The 19,091-nt window shown below is 37.4% G+C and overlaps 3 protein-coding genes across 3 annotated transcripts in view; 1 reads left to right on the top strand and 2 right to left on the bottom strand.

The window, feature by feature from the left end:
• Positions 1-8,823, bottom strand: part of Mvk (Mevalonate kinase) — a 33,487-nt gene extending 24,664 nt beyond the window's left edge. Inside the window, exon 1 of the mRNA XM_083128570.1 lies at positions 8,597-8,823. Coding sequence (XP_082984696.1) covers positions 8,597-8,659 — 63 coding nt within the window. The 5' untranslated portion in view covers positions 8,660-8,823. The remainder of the gene's footprint in view (positions 1-8,596) is intronic.
• A 302-nt stretch (positions 8,824-9,125) lies between these two features.
• LOC145992231 (protein nucleotidyltransferase YdiU-like) lies at positions 9,126-15,684 on the top strand. The gene is made up of 3 exons (XM_083128564.1): positions 9,126-9,798; positions 11,026-11,156; positions 14,434-15,684. The coding sequence occupies exons 1-3, from the start codon at positions 9,272-9,274 to the stop codon at positions 15,513-15,515; spliced, it is 1,740 nt and encodes a 579-aa protein (XP_082984690.1). The 5' UTR covers positions 9,126-9,271; the 3' UTR covers positions 15,516-15,684.
• Positions 15,685-16,882: 1,198 nt separating this feature from the next.
• eIF3c (eukaryotic translation initiation factor 3 subunit c) overlaps positions 16,883-19,091 on the bottom strand; it is a 50,951-nt gene continuing 48,742 nt past the window's right edge. Inside the window, exons 17-18 of the mRNA XM_083128562.1 lie at positions 17,872-18,010; positions 16,883-17,218 (exon numbers count right to left, since the gene is read on the bottom strand). Coding sequence (XP_082984688.1) covers positions 17,109-17,218; positions 17,872-18,010 — 249 coding nt within the window. The 3' untranslated portion in view covers positions 16,883-17,108. The remainder of the gene's footprint in view (positions 17,219-17,871; positions 18,011-19,091) is intronic.

Raw genomic sequence — 19,091 nt, 5'->3', positions numbered from 1 at the left:
AATTGTTTTCGTGTTGTGTTTATCAATTTCAGAAGGCTTCACTAACTCCAATGCAAATTGTATGACATGTACCACTCGAAAATTGAAGGATGGCACATTTTAGTTTCTAACCAAAATGTCACTTACCATGTTTTACACCAGAGCCCTTCAAATAACCTACAAAAGGGGCACTCCAGTGTTACATTATGACATTCACACATAAAATGTCTTTCTTTTTTTTTTTACATAAGGTTCTAGAAATGTGACTGGATCAAAATATTTATAATGAACTGATTTCATAGAATCGTGAAGTACTTTGTGGTGTCTGCTAACAAATGAAAAAACTTGTTTTTAGTGATATAGGTTGAATGCATGAAAAGTATTGATGGAAACGTGTTAAGCTTTAAAAATGTAGCAACAATTGACTTCATTTGTCTATTAAATGTATAGCCTACAGATGCTAGTAATGTTTGTTGGAGAGATATGACTCACAAAAAAGTAAACCTTAATGGAATTAAAAATAATAAAAATTTCGAGATTGATGAATTTTGTAATTTACTTGGAGTATGACTCCTTTCTTGGAATGCCTGAAGTGGAAAATGTTAACTGAGGGGGAAGGGGGTGCTTTTCGAAAATTTTGCTAGCTCAGGTGACTTTAAGCTTTCGCAATCATGTAAAAAAAACGATGATTGCCAGATATTGTAGACAGCTGTCTCTTTCATAGTGCCTACTGTCATGCCTACCAGAATGAATTAAATTTTCAAGACTGATTAAAAATCTTTGTGATATGGTCAGGGCTCGAGATTATGATCTTTTGCTGTAATATTGCCACTTTTCAAGTTTGCATGTACGAAATTCTGAAAACTCCAAGTTAAAATTGCAGTACATCGTAAGTTAGCACATGATTTTTTTATCAACATTGTGAACATTTCATAGAATAAATAACAATTTCTTACTCTTTGTCCCCCCCCCCCTTTTCCTACTTACTCACAAGATTTAGCAATATTTTGAATACAGTGATGCTCAGCTTCTTATAGATTGATTGATTTTTTATTTATTTGCTTTCTTTTTTGCCAGTTTTGACTTATTTGTAAAGATGGGGATGAGTGATGATATGATGAATGAACACTCACAAACATCCATGCTCAGGCCGGGATTCAAACCTGGGACCCCTGCATCGTAGTGTGATGTGCTAATAACCACTCTGCCACTAGGACCGGCTCACCTTCTTATAGTTTGCTAGTAGGTGGTTTCCTGGCACCTGATTTTCACAGCTGGCACATAGCTCTGAAGAAGATTTTTCGAGCATTGGATATGGTGTTGATGGAGATAAAAGTCAGGCAAAAATTCCATTTTTCATACACATTAAAATACAAGTTGAGAATATGTATTAGACAAAAATAATGAAGAGTAAAATGTAAATTTTTATTTTACGTGTGTGTCTAAATTGCAATACATATTTAAACCTGTCATGTTTCCCATTCTAGTGATCGCTCGGCAGTTTTGGAGTCAGAAGATAGGTGCTTACGAAGATTCTGGTGTCACATTGTGGTCTCCCACATGGTTTGTTGCATTTAGAAGAAGCTTGCTTTGTAAGTGTGGCATAGAATTTGTGCATTCTCACGTATATTATGTGCAGCCTGGTTTTGGCTTCTCATAACGTGAGGTTCCCTGTCTACAGCAGCAACGTCGAGTGATTTATGCTAGAAATGCCAATGATCGGCAAGCATGGCAAACGTTACATGATGCACCAAACAGAGCATAATGTGGACAAGGTCACATAAACAATAAAATTACATAAATCACACGTGTAACTTCATTTCTACTTCTTCCATTTTGGTTATTTTATGAGACTCTTCTACGTCTTAGGTCAATTATGACGTGGTGATGAAATGGAAAATGGAGCAAAAACACACTTGATAGCTATGCCATTACAGGATTCAATCCTGGCACCTTGGCTCTGCAGCAAGTGATGCCAGTCGCGTCAATTGGATTCCAAAACTAAAGGGGGGGGGGGTGCAAAGACAGTTTATTTCCCTTTTTAGGTAAGGTTTACCCCCCCAAAGTGATGCTGATACCTGTAATTTTATTTCAATCACAATATTTTGCACAAAAGACGGAGCGATTTTACAATACCGGATGCCTATCCGATTGCTTTCATATTTGGCATAATCATTAATTGAGGCCTCGTAATCACGAATCTAAAGTTAAAATATGGGGTTTGCATTTTGAAAATGGGAAATAAGCGGGGAAAGTTAGTTTTTCGAAATGCATGTGAATTGTTTTACGAACTAAATTTTAACTATGCTTGCCTAACCTGACATTACCTGGAATGGTTTGTGGGGATATCAGGGAATTGTTTGCTGGCCAAGTGTAAGCACATACATTAACGAAATCTTAGTTTTGTAGCAATATAGCGTTATTTTCCTGTAGTTTACGGTTATTACAAGCATAAGAAAACAGAATTCAAAATGAGAAACTCGCTACCAGATGTGGAAACCACAGGAATATATAATATAAGTTGTTCATGTTCAAAAGATTATGTGGGACAAACAGCAAGGAAAATGGCAATAAGATGGCACGAACATGATTTGGACATTATAAATCTAAACCCAAGAACAGGTTTGTCAACTCATATCATCGAAGAGAAGCATTTGATTAAAAAGAGAAGGGTTTTAAAAAGATTAACGGGAAAAACAGAGTTGAATGTCTGGGAAGCCTCGTTCATTGCAGAAGAACACTGGAATAAATTAAATAATGAAAATGGTAACATAGATCCAGTGTGGAGTTTTCTTTTTCACAAATGGAGTAAGCCACCATCTTTAAAATTTAATGTAACAGAAAACATCAAGAGACTTTGTGAAAACAATGATGAATTTGAATTACCTGATGATATTTGGGATTCATAATTTTAAAAAAATAAAAAAAAAAAAAAAAAAAATAGACTGCTTTTTTCACAGTTAAGTTGCTATATTACAACAATGTAACATTGACAACATCCATTATATAACAGATTCTTTTTGTTTAAAAATTACTAACCATTGTTATAACTGTATCTTTAGTCAAAATGAAAATAAATGTCTGATGAAAGGAGCGTGTGTTCTCCTGAAACGTCACAAAGAAAAAACTGTTTTCTTATGCTTGTAATAACCGTAAACTACAGGAAAATAATTCTATCATGCAAGCAATGCGTACATACAAGAAAAAACTATTAAAGCAATATAGCGGCATACATTTTTTCCTCATGGATTGGTTGATTTAGTGTTTTAAGTCCCCTTTATTTGATTTGATTTAGTTTATTTTACTTCGCGTTTTGTGCCTCTTGGCTAATTTGCGAAGATGGGGATGAGTAATGAAATGATGAAATTGATGAATGGACATTCACAAACAACCATGCCCGACCGGGATTCGAACCCGGGACCCTTGGCGGCGCAGCGTGATGTGCTAACCACTCGGCCACAGGGTCGGGCTAAGTCCACTTTATGCACAGTAAGGCAAATCGAGACTGGACCTACAGTTTAAAGTGGAATCCGAAACACTATGTGCCTCCACCGGGTATCGAACCCGGGACCCCTTGATTGCAAGGCGACGATGCCACCACTGTGCCATTGGGAGGCCCTTTTTCCTCATGGAAGATGCTATTTTCGGAACGTCATGTGTTCATATCATGAAACATGGTTTCCATGCTTGTATACGGAGAATGATCGCGGTAATTGAAAAACTTATTTTACAACTTCTACACGTCACCCCCACATGTTAACCTCATATACTTCATCGGGACTACGTATTTTGTTAGTATAAGAAGTAGGATAGAAATTACCGAAGCTTCTGGTATTGTAAAATCTTACCCAAAGCACTTGATATACAATTAAGACAGGTAAAGATTCACTTCATGCTATGCAACACTGTTTGGGGAGAAAATGTCCAGGGTGTCCCTTCCATCGCAAAAAATGTCCTTCAAATGCTAGTGTTAATCAATTAAAGAAAAACCACACACACACACACACACATATATACATAAAGTGAGATCCAAACCACTGAAATGTGAATGTGCCATGAGTAATATCAAATCTCCATACATCAATTATTTAATCAGTTGGCTGACCAAATTTAATAATATAAAAACAACACTGGTTTTATTTAAAATTCAAAATTAATTTCAGAAATTCAAACAGCATAGTTAAAAATATAAAAAGCAGTCAGTGGGCTTTACAGGTTATACTTTGAGGTTCATGATTGATCTAAAATTTGTTGATACTAGTAGCTATTAAAATAAGTCATAAATATCACATCTACATGTTGTTGGGTACTAAATGTTTAGAAAAACTCTCACATATACACAGAACCTTCAAATTGCATAGAATGGGTTTAATTACACAGGAGTGCCATGAATTTAGTTTGCAAATTGCCAACTTTCAGGTACATAAAATTCCTCGCATAATAATTACAGTACATAATTTTACATAAACTTTACTGGAACACAGAGTAGCTCATTAAACTTTAGGCCCAACTTTCGCAATGTGTATAGAACCGTAAGAAACGCGCTGATTTCAAGCTTTGAGAACGAAATTCTGTAGTACATGGAGAAAAGTTTCATTCCCACCAACACTAGCTCGAGGAAATTACCGAGCTTGTTGCAGTTGGTTGGAAAAAAAATAAAAATCAGTATAAATGCATCGGTGGAAATGATGCGGTAATCTGAGCTGGATCGATGTGGGGGTAAAAGTTTCCACTTTTGGAATTGTTTCCTTGCTGTTACAGCCTCTTTTATCAGTAACCCATGCTAAAATTTCAGTATCCCCGAAACATATTTCTTCAATTTTACAGGAGAAAGCACTTACCGAACTGACTTTTCCGTACACTTTTGAAAGGTCGTGGAAGTCTTTTTTTTCCCATCGCTTAATTTATTTCGCCGGTAAACCATGTATTATTGAAGATTAATGTCTCTCCAATGAACGAAAGCTGTTGCCTCTATGCCCATCCACTACATTAATCAAATGTTGCGTGCGTTCCAAGATGTAACCCCCAGTCAGTGATTCCAACCACACCGTTGTTTTCCCAAGAACATGAGAATTTTGAAGATGACAATTTTAACAAGGTTTGCCTAACCTAACCAAACCTAACCTTACCGTGCATGGGGCTATTTATGAATGGTTCGTGGGGTTTTCGAACCTGGAAAAAAAATACAAATAACACAAAAGTAGGTATTTTTCGATGAAGAAGGTTGCAACACTGCATAACCACTGATCACCGACAACGCTAGTCAAGATTTATCCGACATTTTGTGTGTAACGCAAGCGAAAACGAACAAACAAGAATTACTCGATATGTCGAAAATTAAGATTATTTGCGTGAAAAAAACAAAATGGCACCTTTAACAATCCTTAGGAATGCAGAATACTTAAGTACCAATGTGAAAAAGATGAAAATAAAGGAATTTCAGACGTTTCGGGGATACTACACTTTCAATAAATTTTTCTGAAGTCTGTGTTATTAACATCAAATAAGTCCCATTCTTCATTATTTTACTTAAAACAGTACAACAAGTGTTCATGTGCTGGTATTATTATATTACAAATAGTAGTATTTTTTCTGACGACGTCATGTTTTCTATATTTAATTTTACCTGGCAACACTGAAATCGTGTTATGTGATTGTATTTGTCACATATCCTGCTAGAAACCACGCTGCAAGAAATTCACCTCTGGTTTGTACCATATATGCAACGTCAGCGTAAAAGGCTATAAAAAAATATTTACAACTTTCTATCTAGGAATCTGTCCTAACACATTCATGTTGCGTTTCAGATATAAGTAAATACGATACACAACAACTATACACCGTGAAAAGTTGATCACACTTGATGAACCATTAGCCGACGTCCATGATGAAGTGGTTAGCACAGAATGATACGATGCCAGGAGTCCTGGGTTTGAATCCTGGCCTGGACATGTGTGTTTGATTGATTGATTGCTTTATTTTACTTCGACCTCTGTGCCACTTTTGGCTAATTTGCGAAGATGGGGATGAGTGATATGATGAAATTGATGAATGGACACTCACAAACATCCATGCCCAGGACGGATTTGAACCTGGGGACCTGGGCATGTGTGTTATTTGTGAGTGTCTCTTCATTGATGCCCCAAAAGTGGCAGAAATAAACCAAACCAACAACTCAAGCATTACAGATGCTTGCAAATACATCCCATGTGGAAGCAAACATTGTTGTTCTTCCTCCAGAGACAGCAGAAGTTTACAGATAAAGAAGTAAGCTGATGATCGTCACAGACAACTTCCCCTTTGACACATTGGGAGAGAGAGAAATGCATACTCAATCTGTAACAATGAATGACGATCAGAAGTCAACTGACAACAATAAACAGCTAATTGTTGATGATCAGCAGTCAACTGACAACAATAAATTAATTTTCATAGTCACCCTGTATATTGAAACAAAATGGCATTTGTTTTGCATTATCGGAGCAAATTGACAATATAGAGAAAGTCTCCAATTTTGTTAATTTTTGGTATACTAACTAATTTTGGATTCCTAATCACGAATCTGTTGTAAAAAAACCAGGGGTCACGTCTGGAAATTTGAAAAAAAAAGCAGATTCAATTTTTTTTTGGTGTATATGCGTAGTTTTACGAACGAAAATGTAATCTCCTGTCATTGTTCCCAACCATGCCATTGTTTTACAAGAAAATGATTTATGATGTTCAATTTTAGTAGGAACCCTATTTTTCCGATGAATTTAAGGGTGAAATGAGTGCTAATGGAACCTAACCTAACCTCGTGTGAATGGTTCATGGGTCTACCCGTTGACGGTTTTTGGGGCTTACGAACAATGTTTCATCAAAATGTACATTTTTCAGACGTGACCCCCGGTTTTTTACAACAGATTCGTAATTAGAAGGCCAAAATTACTTAGTATACTGAAAATTAACAAAATTACAGACTTTCTCTATATTGTCAATTCTTACCTATTCCTGTAAAGTATATTTCGTAAAAATGTCATATGCGGGAAATGGATTTCTTCAAATATACAGGAGAAATTACTTACGGAATTGAGTTTCTGTGTAATTTCGGAAGGTCGTACATTTCCATCCATGTATTTGAACCGGATGTTGCGAGCATCTGATGACGTAATCCCCAGCAAGTGTTTCCAAACACACAGTTTTTATACTATACTATTGCCGAACCTAACCTTACCGTGTGCGTGGAGCTATCGTGAATGGTTTTGGGGGCTATTCGTGGATGGTTATACAATCCACGAATGTTTTTTTCCAAGAATGGTTTTTGGGGCTATGCGAGAATTTTTCTGTTAAGAAGGTTGAAACACTGCTTTGCCGTTTGAAACAGAACTCTAGTCAAGATTAGCCCACCATTTTGCGTGTTCAGGAAGCGAGAAAGGAACGAACAATAATTACTCGAAATGTCGACAATAAATAGTAATTTCGTTAAAAAAAGCGAAATCCCTTGTTAAACGATGTTTCGCAATGCAGAACAGGTAAGTAAGAATGTAAAAAAGTAGAGAATGAAAGAGTTAGAGCGATTTCCCGCATATGATAGTTTTACCATATATTTTTCAGAGCACAGTAATATTCAGTGTACACAACTATGTAAAGAATTGCAATTAAGTGTGCCACAACTGCATAAGTAATACTTTATGTTGAATAAAACTTCTCAAACACAATAATTGTATGTAGAGGAATAAAATTATTCTGGTAGCAGTCAAACAAATTTTCTCAAATTTTATAATTTTTATACCTCTTGACGCTAACGTTGCACATATGCAATACCCCACTTTGGTACTACTTTACTATACCTGAGACACCTGGGAATCATTTCTATCGCACTTATTTACATTGCTAACGTACTATTCTGCATTCCGGAACACTTATTTAGGTGAAATAATTTAATTTGTTAGGAAAGTAATGCATATTTCTTACATTTACGAGTACTTACTGTTCTTCTTTATTTCCACACACAACATGGCGATAGCTTACCGTTGATCGTTCCTTGAGCCAGAAAAACCATTGACGTTAGCCCAAAAATTCACGGTAGCCCCACAAACCATCACGGGGACGAGGTATGCCTACTAGGTTAGGTTAGACCTGTTAGGTTTGGTTCCATTAGCACTCCTTTCATTCAATTAAGCATATACGGACAATACGAGAGCGTATTCTGCTCTCATGCAGGAAGCAAATGGCGGCAGCAGCAAAAGCGCGTCGGAAATAGATTTTCGTACAAAACCACATGCAATTGCATTAAAATGAATCAAAATTATATTCCCGAACATCAACAACGCTACAGAAAATGATTTGCGTAAGTACTTTCTCCTGTAAATTTGAAGAAATCTGTCTCAGGTATAGTAAAGTGTTACCCAAACTTTTTGTAGTAACCCTGTACATGGAAACAAAAAAAAAGGCAATGGTGTTCTATCTTTAGTGCCTCTACAAGTTATTTAATGTAAAGCTGATGTAAAATTAGCAAGTGAAAAATTTATGGCGCAAAATGGGTTAAGTAATCAACATAAAATTCAGCAACGCTACAGAAGTAAATCAAATATTGTCAATATCATCAAAATAACATGGACCTGTGTATGTTACTTACCACATGTGTAGCATCCAGCTCTTTCAGCAATTTACTTTTTATGTAGTCTTCTGAATATGCCATTCTCACAATCTTCTTTATTTCTCCTGTCGTCTACGTTTCCAAACACATATATATCGTTAGTATACAATTTAAAGATATAAGTTTAATTCATTTTTGCATTTACATAGATTAGAAATTACGTTCAACAGTGTAAAACACGTACAATTCATCCACAGAATACTGTGTACACTCGCCTCACGTAAGTCCGGTCACTCCGGTAGTGTGTATCTTTATACAGCGTATTTGCAAAAGGTATAATTCAAGTTATGTGAATGGATTATTGGATTGCGACAAACCGGTAGGCGCATTAATATACCTTGTAAAACACACCGTATTACCACTTCTCTCTAGGATTACTCAATCACTTGACCCTGTACATCATTTTCTTGTACTTTTCCACTTGGTTTTTAGAATGGGATGAATACTCCGAGTAAGGTATGATCAAGCAAATTGTCAATCACTATGTGCTCTTACGCAATGACATCTTTCAAGAATTGGAAAAAAAAAAAAACCACCACACCAGCAGGCGATAGCATCAGCATCTGTATAAGTTAATTCCGTAGGAACACGTGTAATGCAAGAGAAAAATTAGTGAAAGTAGTCGTGGACAATTTTTTCATTGTATAACCCCGAATGTTTTGCAATGCTATGTGGACAAAGTTACTGTGTTTGACTTATTTTCTAAATTCTTTGAAGGGCCACACAGGAAAATTATGTACAGTTTTTGACAAGCGCTTGTTACAAAGAAATTACACGCGTTTGATGGTAATGTCAGTACAAGACAATCGCTGTCTTCCTCTAATGAAGAGACTAGACGATTGGAGTTTCTCCGAGCCAACTTTGATTGATCTACCGCTTGACAAAGTCGAACAAAATTCTGTTCGCGAAAATGTTAAAGGAGCAATATTTTCTAAGGTTCTACCAACGCCTCTATCAACAGATCCGAAATTAGTTGCTGTCTCAGAGGATGTCCTTGTTAATGTTCTCAATATGGATCCTTCTATAGCAGACACAAAAGAGTTCCTAGAGTTTGTGCACGGAAGTAGAATTCTTCCGCATTCAATACCCCTTGCACATAGGTATGGAGGACACCAGTTTGGTATCTGGGCAGAACAACTTGGTGATGGAAGAGCGCATTTGCTTGGTGAATATATTAATCGGTAAGAAGTTTGTGTTTAAAATGTCACTTTTCAGCCTGCCGATACACACTTCGTAGATGAGTTCTAAAGTTTTATAGGACTAACTTTCTACATAAAATTTTGCGACAACGACCACATGACATTAGTGATACCAGAAAAAAGTTTCAAATTTTCAACATCCATCTACTTTGTGTCTTCAAGCGCCATTACTATAAATTTGGGTAACAGTTCGTTATATCGGAGACACATTAAAATCGGATATTTTGGGTGTCTCATGGTTCGTACTTACGAATTGTGTATTGCGGAACATAGTTCAAGGTGCCATTATGCTTTTTACACAAAAATGAACAATTTTTCACATAGAGTAGTTTTTGTTATTCCTTTTTTCGCTTCCCTAACACACAATATGGCAGGCACACATGGACTACCATTGTCGGTATGTAGTGTTTTCAACCTTATTCACAGAAAAATACCTACTATCGTGTTAGTCACGTGTGCAAATTGCACATTATGCACGGGTAGCTGACGGATAACGATTTCCGATAAGGTTAGGTTAGGCAAGGATAGTTAAAAAAAAAAGGGGGGGGTTGGAAACACTGATAGGAGGTTCCGTCATCAAACGTATGGAACATCCGGTTCACGTAGGAAAACAATTGTGCGTCGGTGAGACATTTCTGTTGCAAAATACATGATTTCCCGGTCAAATAGATTCCACGATGAAAGACAATACCTCAATGAACGTTGGAAACCTTAGAGACTCATTTCCGTAAGTAGTTTGTTGTGTAAAAATGAAGAAATGTGTCTCCGATATATAACAAACTTTTACCTAAATTTGGCATATTAGGTAAGCATGGGATGATCTAAAATAGGTTATGCCAGTCAGAAATTTTGTTAGTTTAATATTTATGCCCTTTTTTTTTAAACCTGTACGTGTAAACAGAATAATCCCCTTATTTGATTGTGTGATGATGCTGTATGCTTATGTGAGTAGTCAATTAGTCAATCCACTACACCATCAGAGAGGCCCTGGCAATGGATGTAGAATATACTATATGCAAAAATCTCTAAAAGATTAGCAAGACCTGTCCGAATGCACATTAACATCTTTGTTTTTAACAAACATATTATTGGTCAGCACACATGAAGTTCCATACTTGTTTATATACTGAAATTTCTTCTTTCTGCAACACACTAAATATGCCTACTGAAAAAGAAAAACCTCTCAATCTCGCTGTTCCTCCATTTTAGGAATGGAGAACGATGGGAGTTGCAACTGAAGGGTTCAGGAAAAACTCCATATTCTCGTGATGGAGATGGCCGAGCTGTTCTCCGATCATCTATCAGGGAATTTCTTGCATCTGAAGCTATGCATTACCTTGGTAAGAGAAATTACCTTCTAGCTTGTCATACACATGAAGAATTTATTTCCATCTTTGCTGTGTCCATTGTTTTAATGGTGGTCACCTTCATTTTAGAGTATTAATTAGCGAAGCTGAAAAACACCCTTCTACACCAGTTGTCCATTTGTGTCAACTATCAGTATCTCTAATTAGCTACATAGTTGTTTTTTTTTGTGTGTGTGTGTGTGTGTGTGTGTGTATTATGTAGCATTTGTAATATAGAGCTATCACAAGCATAGCAAAATTTTGTAGTATATAATTTTCAGATTAATATAATTTCTTGCTTAAATCTAGGTTATGAAAAAACAGCATTTGTACTGCGGAGAACAGCTTTGATTAAGGCCAAGCCAACACCACTTTGAACCCTTACCAATACCAATATTACGAGGCGCATCCAGAAAGTAAGTTTCCCTATTTTTTTCCCGTGAAAGTAAACGTAATGAGCCATGTAAATTGTGCATGCGCAGCAGAGCTAAGACGTGTCAATCATATGCCAGGCGGACAGATCCCGCCCGGCACCAGTAGCGAGGCAGCAGTGGTCCGAAATGGAAGCTCGTATTCCTTCTCCCGCCGCATGCGAGGTTTGGTCGGTGATAAAGTTCCTGAATGCACAAAGCATTGCGCCAATTTGACATTCATCGTCAGCTCTGTGAGGTCTATGGGCCGAACATTATGAGTAAGCAGATGGTGCGTCGCTGGTGTCGGCAGTTTTCGGAAAGTCGTCAAAGTGTCCATGATGAAGAGCGCAGTGGGCGTCCGTCCCTCATCACTGATGATCTGGTTGAGCTGGTGTGGTAGCGCATCGTAGAGAACCGTCGCTTCACGATTGCGGAGTTGAGTAGCCTTTTTCTGCAGATATCGCAATCCGTGTTGCATGAGATTGTCACGCAGTGCCTGCTGTTCAAAAAATTGTGTGCCAGGTGGGTGCCGAAAAACCTGACACCCGAACACAAAATGAAACGTTCAGGAGCAGCACTGACATTCCTGCAACGGTACCATGATGATGGCGATGATTACCTTGACAGGATCGTCACGGGCGATGAGACGTGGATTTCGCACTTCACCCCAGAAACCAAGCAGCAGTCAATGCATTGGCGGCATAGTGGATCTCCGGTCAAGAAGAAATTCAAACAGACGTTGTCGGTACAGAAAGTGATGTGCACCGTGTTTTGGGACAGGAAGGGCATTTTGCTCATTGACTTCCTCCCCAGAGGTGAAACACTAAGGTAATTGCGACGTGCCATTCAAAACAAGAGGCGTGGCATGCTTACTGCAGGTGTTGTGCTCCTCCATGACAATGCTCGTCCACATACGGCTTGGCGCACAGCAGCTGTTTTGACGGAATTTGGCTGCGAGTTGTTTGATCATCCACCTTACAGTCCTGATCTGGCTCCCAGCGATTTTCACGTTTTCTTGCACCTCAAGAAATTCCTGTCCTCCGGTGAGCGTTTTGGCAACGACGAAGAGCTGAAGACGTCTGTCACACGCTGGTTCCATTCACAGGCGGCAGAGTTCTACGACAGTGGGATCCAAAAGTTGATACCACGATACGACAAGTGTCTCAATTCTGGTGGTTGCTATGTTGAAAAATAGCTGAACCTTTGCTGTACCTGTTGCCAAAAAATGGTTTCCTGAAACTGTATTGTTTTTTTTAAAAAAAAAAAATAGGAAAACTTACTTTCTGGATGCGCCTCGTAATACAGGTCCTTGAAAATTGTAGTAATTAAAAATTATTCAAAATATATTAATATTAGTGTATAAGCATCAGTTTATCAGTTTTGCTTCAATTACATCAGAATATTAAAATATGTTATATAATTACAAAATATGTTTTTTCCAGGCAATAATGTTGGAGCAAAATAAATGAAAACTTTGAATTTTTACATAATTTCCAGGACAAATAGACTCACTCCGCAAAAGGCCAAATTGCTGGAAAAGTATTGGCACATATTGGTAAATAAAATCCAAATGATTTCATTGGCGTTGGTTTAGTTCTAGTTTTGATGCAAATATAAAGATTGGTTGGTTTAGTATTAATATAAGTGTTTATTACAATTATAATTAAATAAACTTCAGGTGCAAACTTAGCTGATTACTAAATCTCTGTTCATCAGAGTTTATTGTGCCATAAAGTAAAAAAAATAAAAGTAAAGTGCTTCCCTGTGCTTTGCACCATGCCATGAAGGCATATAGGGGCTGTGGGGTTAGGGCCCCACACTTTCTTGATCAGCACCCCCCCCCCCCCCCAGAGTTTCCTCCAGGTACCAACTTTATACGATGCCGGAGCCGCTTGAATAGGTTGAAAAAAAAACAATCGGGATGTATTAATAAAATTACTTCTTGTAGATATATAAAACTTTTTTCACAGCCTAGAGAAACCTGTATGTGTACAGGCTTGCTTACATTCAAAGTTTAGCAGAGAGGAGCCTCATGAAGTGAGATGAGAAATGAGTCTGTGCTTGGTTTCATTCATGCAACAGCACAACCTGGGATCCATTCAACCTAATTTTGCTTTAGTTTTGATTATAAAAGTCATGTAGATTGCTCTTATACAGGGTGGGGCAAATAAAAATGACCCCTTGATGAACTTGCAGAAAAGCCGTAAACGTTCACAGTACTTCAATAACCTGCTGACCAGAGCCAAGAGATGAATGGCAGCCACTTTCAGCATCTCCTTTAACCAGGCAAGTATTCATAGAGCCCGATTGACCAAAGAACCAACTTCAAATTCTATTTCTGTCTTTTCCAATGGAAACCTGGGAAGGTCACATGAACCCTTGAACCACTTTGGCCCACTTGCCGTGGTGAGGGGGTCTGGTATTCTGCTTTGCCCAACTTATGGCTGACAGCAACAGTTTTCAGGTGACAAAGGAACCCCCCCCAAAAGGTGAAGGTGCAGCTAAGCCTAACTGTTGCTGCCAGGTAGCAAGAAAATGGGTCTCAGATTCTCTGCCTCTCCCTGAATTGTGAGTGAAGGGTGCATGTTGACAGCAGAAGTTATCATGTACGACCAAACAAAAAATCAGGCATTTGGCAACACTGCTTCCCCCCCCCCTGAAACTCCCTCAAATGGAGACGAAAAGTCTGGGTTTCTTTAAGTTTGTTCTTTGTTCATTTGGGCTGTAGTGTTCTCCAACTGTGCACCCTCACTGGGGCTACTTTAATTTGTCCCACCCTGTATGATGTGCTTTATCTAGCTTCATTGCAGATGTTGAGTATTATTTGGTTCAAGACGATAAACTATTATTTCCTGTAGGCGTATTCACAAGTCGAGCAGCAGCCTTGGTTGTTAGCGGAGATCACGTGCTGAGGGACCAGTTCTACAATGGTAAAGTTAAACAAGAGAGGACTGCTGTAGTACTGAGAGTTGCACCTTCATGGTTTCGATTCGGTTCTCTGGAAATCCTGGCAATGAATCAAGAAAGAAAGCAGCTGAAACAACTGACGGACTTCATCATTAGAGAGTACTTCCAGGACATCGACATAAATAACCAAGACAGATATGTATTTTTCTTCAATACGGTGGCAACGAGAACTATTGATCTGATTTTGTCGTGGATGACTTTTGGATTCGTTCACGGTGTCCTCAACACTGACAACATGAGCATTTTGGGTTTCACGCTGGATTACGGCCCTTTTGGTTTTATGGATGAGTGTGATCGGCTTTTTGTTCCCAACAGCTCGGATACGGAAGGGCGATACACCTACGAGAAGCAGATCGAAGATGCATTGTGGAATTTGGAGCAGCTGTCATTGGCTCTCGCTCCACTGTTAACGGAGCATCAGAAAAAGGAGATTGCTATGGCTTTTAAGCAGTACGTGGCATATGCAACGGAAAGGTTTACATATCTGTTCTCGAAGAAGTTGGGGGTCTCTGAATGGCATCAGAATAGTAGAGTTCTCATTCATGCCCTTCTGTTGCTGATGGAAGAGACTGGCGCAGATTTTACAATGACGTTCTGGCAGCTTGGAGAGATTAACATTGACAATTTGTCCAGGAGTGAAATCGTAAAGGAATATTGGTCGCTCGAGCGGTTATCGAGACATGATAATTTTCGCGATTTTGTCATGGATTACAGAAGCTTGCTTGCAGAATTGAAGGTGACGGATGAGGAAAGGAAAGCGGTCATGAAGCAAGTGAATCCACGTTATGTACTACGGAACTGGATGGCTCAAAAGGCTATCGAGAAAGCAGAGAAGGATGACTTCAGCGAGGTAAACTTCTTGCTCAAGGTGCTGAAGGATCCGTACATTATCCAGAGTGAGGCTGATGAGAAAGGCTACGCTGATCCTGTTCCCAGGTGGGCCAAAATGCTTAGGGTCAGCTGCTCCAGTTAAAATAAAAAAAGTTCTCGAACTATTGTGTAACAGTTAAGATCTCACATTCACTTCACAGTCTTTCATTCAAAACATTGTACCTGAATTTTCTTCAGTATTAAGAATTTGTAAATAAGCTACAGTCTAACACTCACTTTTCCAGCCCAGAAATAAAAATAATTATTTGCTACTGGATGTTACTTTCCTTCTAAATAATGCTCCAGTTAATTCTGGATTATTCCTTGTAATATAGCTTTCTGGGTCAATCATGGAGATACTTTTAATCCTTTGATGTCGAGGCTGTTTTCCTGGTATTTGCACCAGCTGCGTGTGTTTTCAGCAGGAAATTAAAAAATCCACAAGGTTTTAAATAAAAATATATCTAGGAAAGTATGAATTGTTTTGTTCAACTCTGCTATAAGCCTATGGTTGAAAAAAAGCATTTATGATTTATCAAGTGGAAGAAGACTGAAAGGAAAAAAATAAGTACAAAATTTGACTTCGCAGGCCCCATGACACTGATGCCAGGACATGAGGATTGAAAACGGGTCCAAAGAAAAAAAAAATCTTTCCAAAAGAACACACCTCATATACCAGATGGAGGCATTTTCTGAAGAATTTCTAAACCTGCTAAACTAATAACAATACAGTAAAGAGTCTTTGTCACCAGTGACTAACTCCCCAACTTAGGAACTTATTAGCCAGCCACAGTGGCAGAGTGACTAGCTTCAATGCCAGGGGTCCCGGGTGCGAATACCGGCCTGGCCATGGATCTTTGCAAGTGTCCATTCATCACTCATCTTCGCAAATTAGCCAAAAGTGGCACAAAAAGCAAATTAAAATTAAGCGAATCAATCACTCAATTAGGAACTTTCATAAGTTTCAGTACTGATAATGCAGGGATGTAGATAAAAAAAAAAGTACCCCCATATCATCAACAACCTTGGCAATCAAACATTCAATAACTTTCTGCTATGTTGGGACCATCCCGATTGGATATATAATGTGGAAAAATTTGACTTTCAAAAGGTTGTCGTGCTACTTAGTTTTAAGATTGAATTTTTACATTTAAAATAACATGTGGAAACTGACTGACTCTGATAGGGAGTTTCCATCTGTCTCGTGGAAAATAAAACTGGTTGTATGATTAAGAAAAATTTCCAGACCAGTTTGAAAATATAATATTTGAGACATTTTTTAAAATGCCAGATATGGATAGATGAGTAAGTTACCATTGCATTTGCTTCTTATTATGTGTTGTATAAATACTGCTTCTGGTAGAAATCGCCATAACTCTGATGTCTTAAGTTCGTTAAAAGTTTAAAAAATGCCATAAAACAATGCATCTTTCAGATTATTAGGCAAAACAATTAAACACTAGTACATTATTTATTACCAAACATTTTATTCTGTGATTTACATGGAAAATATCACTTTGCCATGCATTTAATCATTTTCTGAATATATTAACTGAAAATACTGAAATGCAATTCACATTTCAAAATCAATAGACGAATGTGCATTTTTAAAATTGTATAACTTGCTGTAAGAAAAAGCTCACCATAAAGGACAATCAATACTTGCAACCAATTTAGAAGAAGTATGCAAATGCATCTAATAAGCACGAGCTTCTCGACGTTGCCGACTCCAATCTTGTCCTTGTCTATTGTAAGCTTGCCTATCTCTAAAACCACCTTGTCCACCTCCTCTTGAGAAAAAGGTTCCTGAAAACAACGAATATTTTTATTTAATTCTGGTTCTATGTTTGAGCACACCTGAAATAGTTTACAGCCATATATTTAATGGTGAATACAATATCAAGATTTCAGTACAAAAACTAAGCACAATTTTGAATCAAAAGTGGTATGTAAAATGGTATTTCAGTGCTAAAATGGTGAAATTTGATTTAAAATTATTTAATTTACACAAGCATTTCCCTTCTAATAGCACATTTACATAGTTATTAAGAGTATTAAGTTCATTCCTGTGTAAAGGAATGCATCTAAAATATTTATATCAGAATTGATCATTTTTGTGATTAGCATCTGAATATAAACTGTGAAGTTCGTATTTAAGAGTTTATTTCAAATTTTGCATTATAATGTATAATGTGCAAAATTATAGAACATTACATGCACCTACTATTTGTAGACTTAAATAGAGCAGAATTATTATTTATCATCATAGACAAATCCACATTATTTATCATCATAGACAAATCCACTTCGTGGAAATATTTCATTGCTTGTTGATTTTACCTGTCACCACTCACAATCAGCTTTTTTTATGTGGGTCTAATATGATCGATAGGTGACAACAAATATACTTTTTGAAACATTTATAGTATTAATAAAAATTAAAGGAAACAAATGCTCACCTTGCTTCATTTCAAATATCCTCTCATTGGAATCAACTAGGTTGTTGACCTTGTCAGACAACTGCAGAGCAAGGGACTGAAGACGAGTCGGTTCGGTGCGATGCATGACAACAGTTTGTGTTGGGTCATCCAAGGAAGCCTGCAAAGAAAATTATTATAGCTATGTCAATATAATTATTCAATTTATGTTCACCTCTGTGGCAGAGTTATTAGCACAGTTTGCTACAATGACAGGGGACCTTTGTCCAAATTGCAGGTTGGGCAAGGGTAGGGACCTGAAGTTTTCGTTTTATCGATTAACACCGAAAAGTTGAGGATAGCAAAATAGTGTTTAAAATATATTTGGGTAGGTTAAGGAGGCAAATTTTCGGTGTTTCGGAATAGCGAAATAACGTGAATTAAGCCATTTTTCATAATTACACCAAATGTTGCACTTTAACGTGAAAAATGCCTCGAAATATGCAATAAACTGGGGATAACAATTCTTCTATTAAAAAAGAACTACGTAAAGCACTGTTAGATCTGTCGTTTCTAGTCTAGCGTGTGAAAGTTAGATTCAAAAGAGATTGTTACGCTTCATTTATTGCAGTTTGGTGCCGACATGACTCACATTGTTTAACCTCGTCCTGAAATAGAATTCCTCCCTCAAGGAAAGTTTCATAGTTGTGTTGCAGGGGAAGGGTTAGGGGTGTGTTTGTTTGTGTGTGTGTGTGTGTGTGTGTGTGTGTGTGTGTACAAAACGGTATTTTGAGGTTGCAGATTTTTTGGCATTGTTAGGGAAATGTGTTGTATGACTTTGGTCAAAGATCTGATGAGATGAAATAGTTTTCCAAATGGAAATGGTAATTTCTCACGAAGGTCTGTAAAACTAAAATTTGTCTCCATTTTCCAGAACTAAAGGAATGTCAAAAACTTAAGCATAGAAGGAACACTAAAAATAACTAACTCTGATAAACTTACTATTCATTTTTCCGCGTGTTTTTTTTAAATTTTTTTTTTTACTTGAAATTAATAACACCGGGATTTGCTCTAAACCATGAAAAATAACATCAAAATTTAGGGGGAAATAAAAACTAAAACTTCACGTCCATAGGCATGGGTAATCTTTGTGTGTGTCCTTCAATCAATTTCATCATATGATCACTCATTCTGATCATCACGATTAGCCGAAAGTGGCGGAAAAGTAAAGTTAAATAGTAAAAAATACAACGGGAAGTCAC

Source organism: Lepisma saccharinum, chromosome 9 (genome assembly GCF_977018435.1).
Source record: "Lepisma saccharinum chromosome 9, izLepSacc3.1, whole genome shotgun sequence".
Lineage (NCBI taxonomy): Eukaryota > Metazoa > Arthropoda > Insecta > Zygentoma > Lepismatidae > Lepisma > Lepisma saccharinum.
The sequence above is the reverse complement of the archived record's forward strand: the minus strand, read 5'-3'. Positions and strand labels throughout refer to the sequence as shown.

Excerpts from the sequence above, each read along its gene's own strand:
- LOC145992231 (XM_083128564.1), top strand. The coding sequence starts at position 9,272 with ATGTTTTGCAATGCTATGTGGACAAAGTTACTGTGTTTGACTTATTTT. Across the intron at positions 9,799-11,025 it reads CTTGGTGAATATATTAATCG|GAATGGAGAACGATGGGAGT; the intron begins GTAAGAAGTTTG and ends CCTCCATTTTAG. Across the intron at positions 11,157-14,433 it reads TGAAGCTATGCATTACCTTG|GCGTATTCACAAGTCGAGCA; the intron begins GTAAGAGAAATT and ends TATTTCCTGTAG.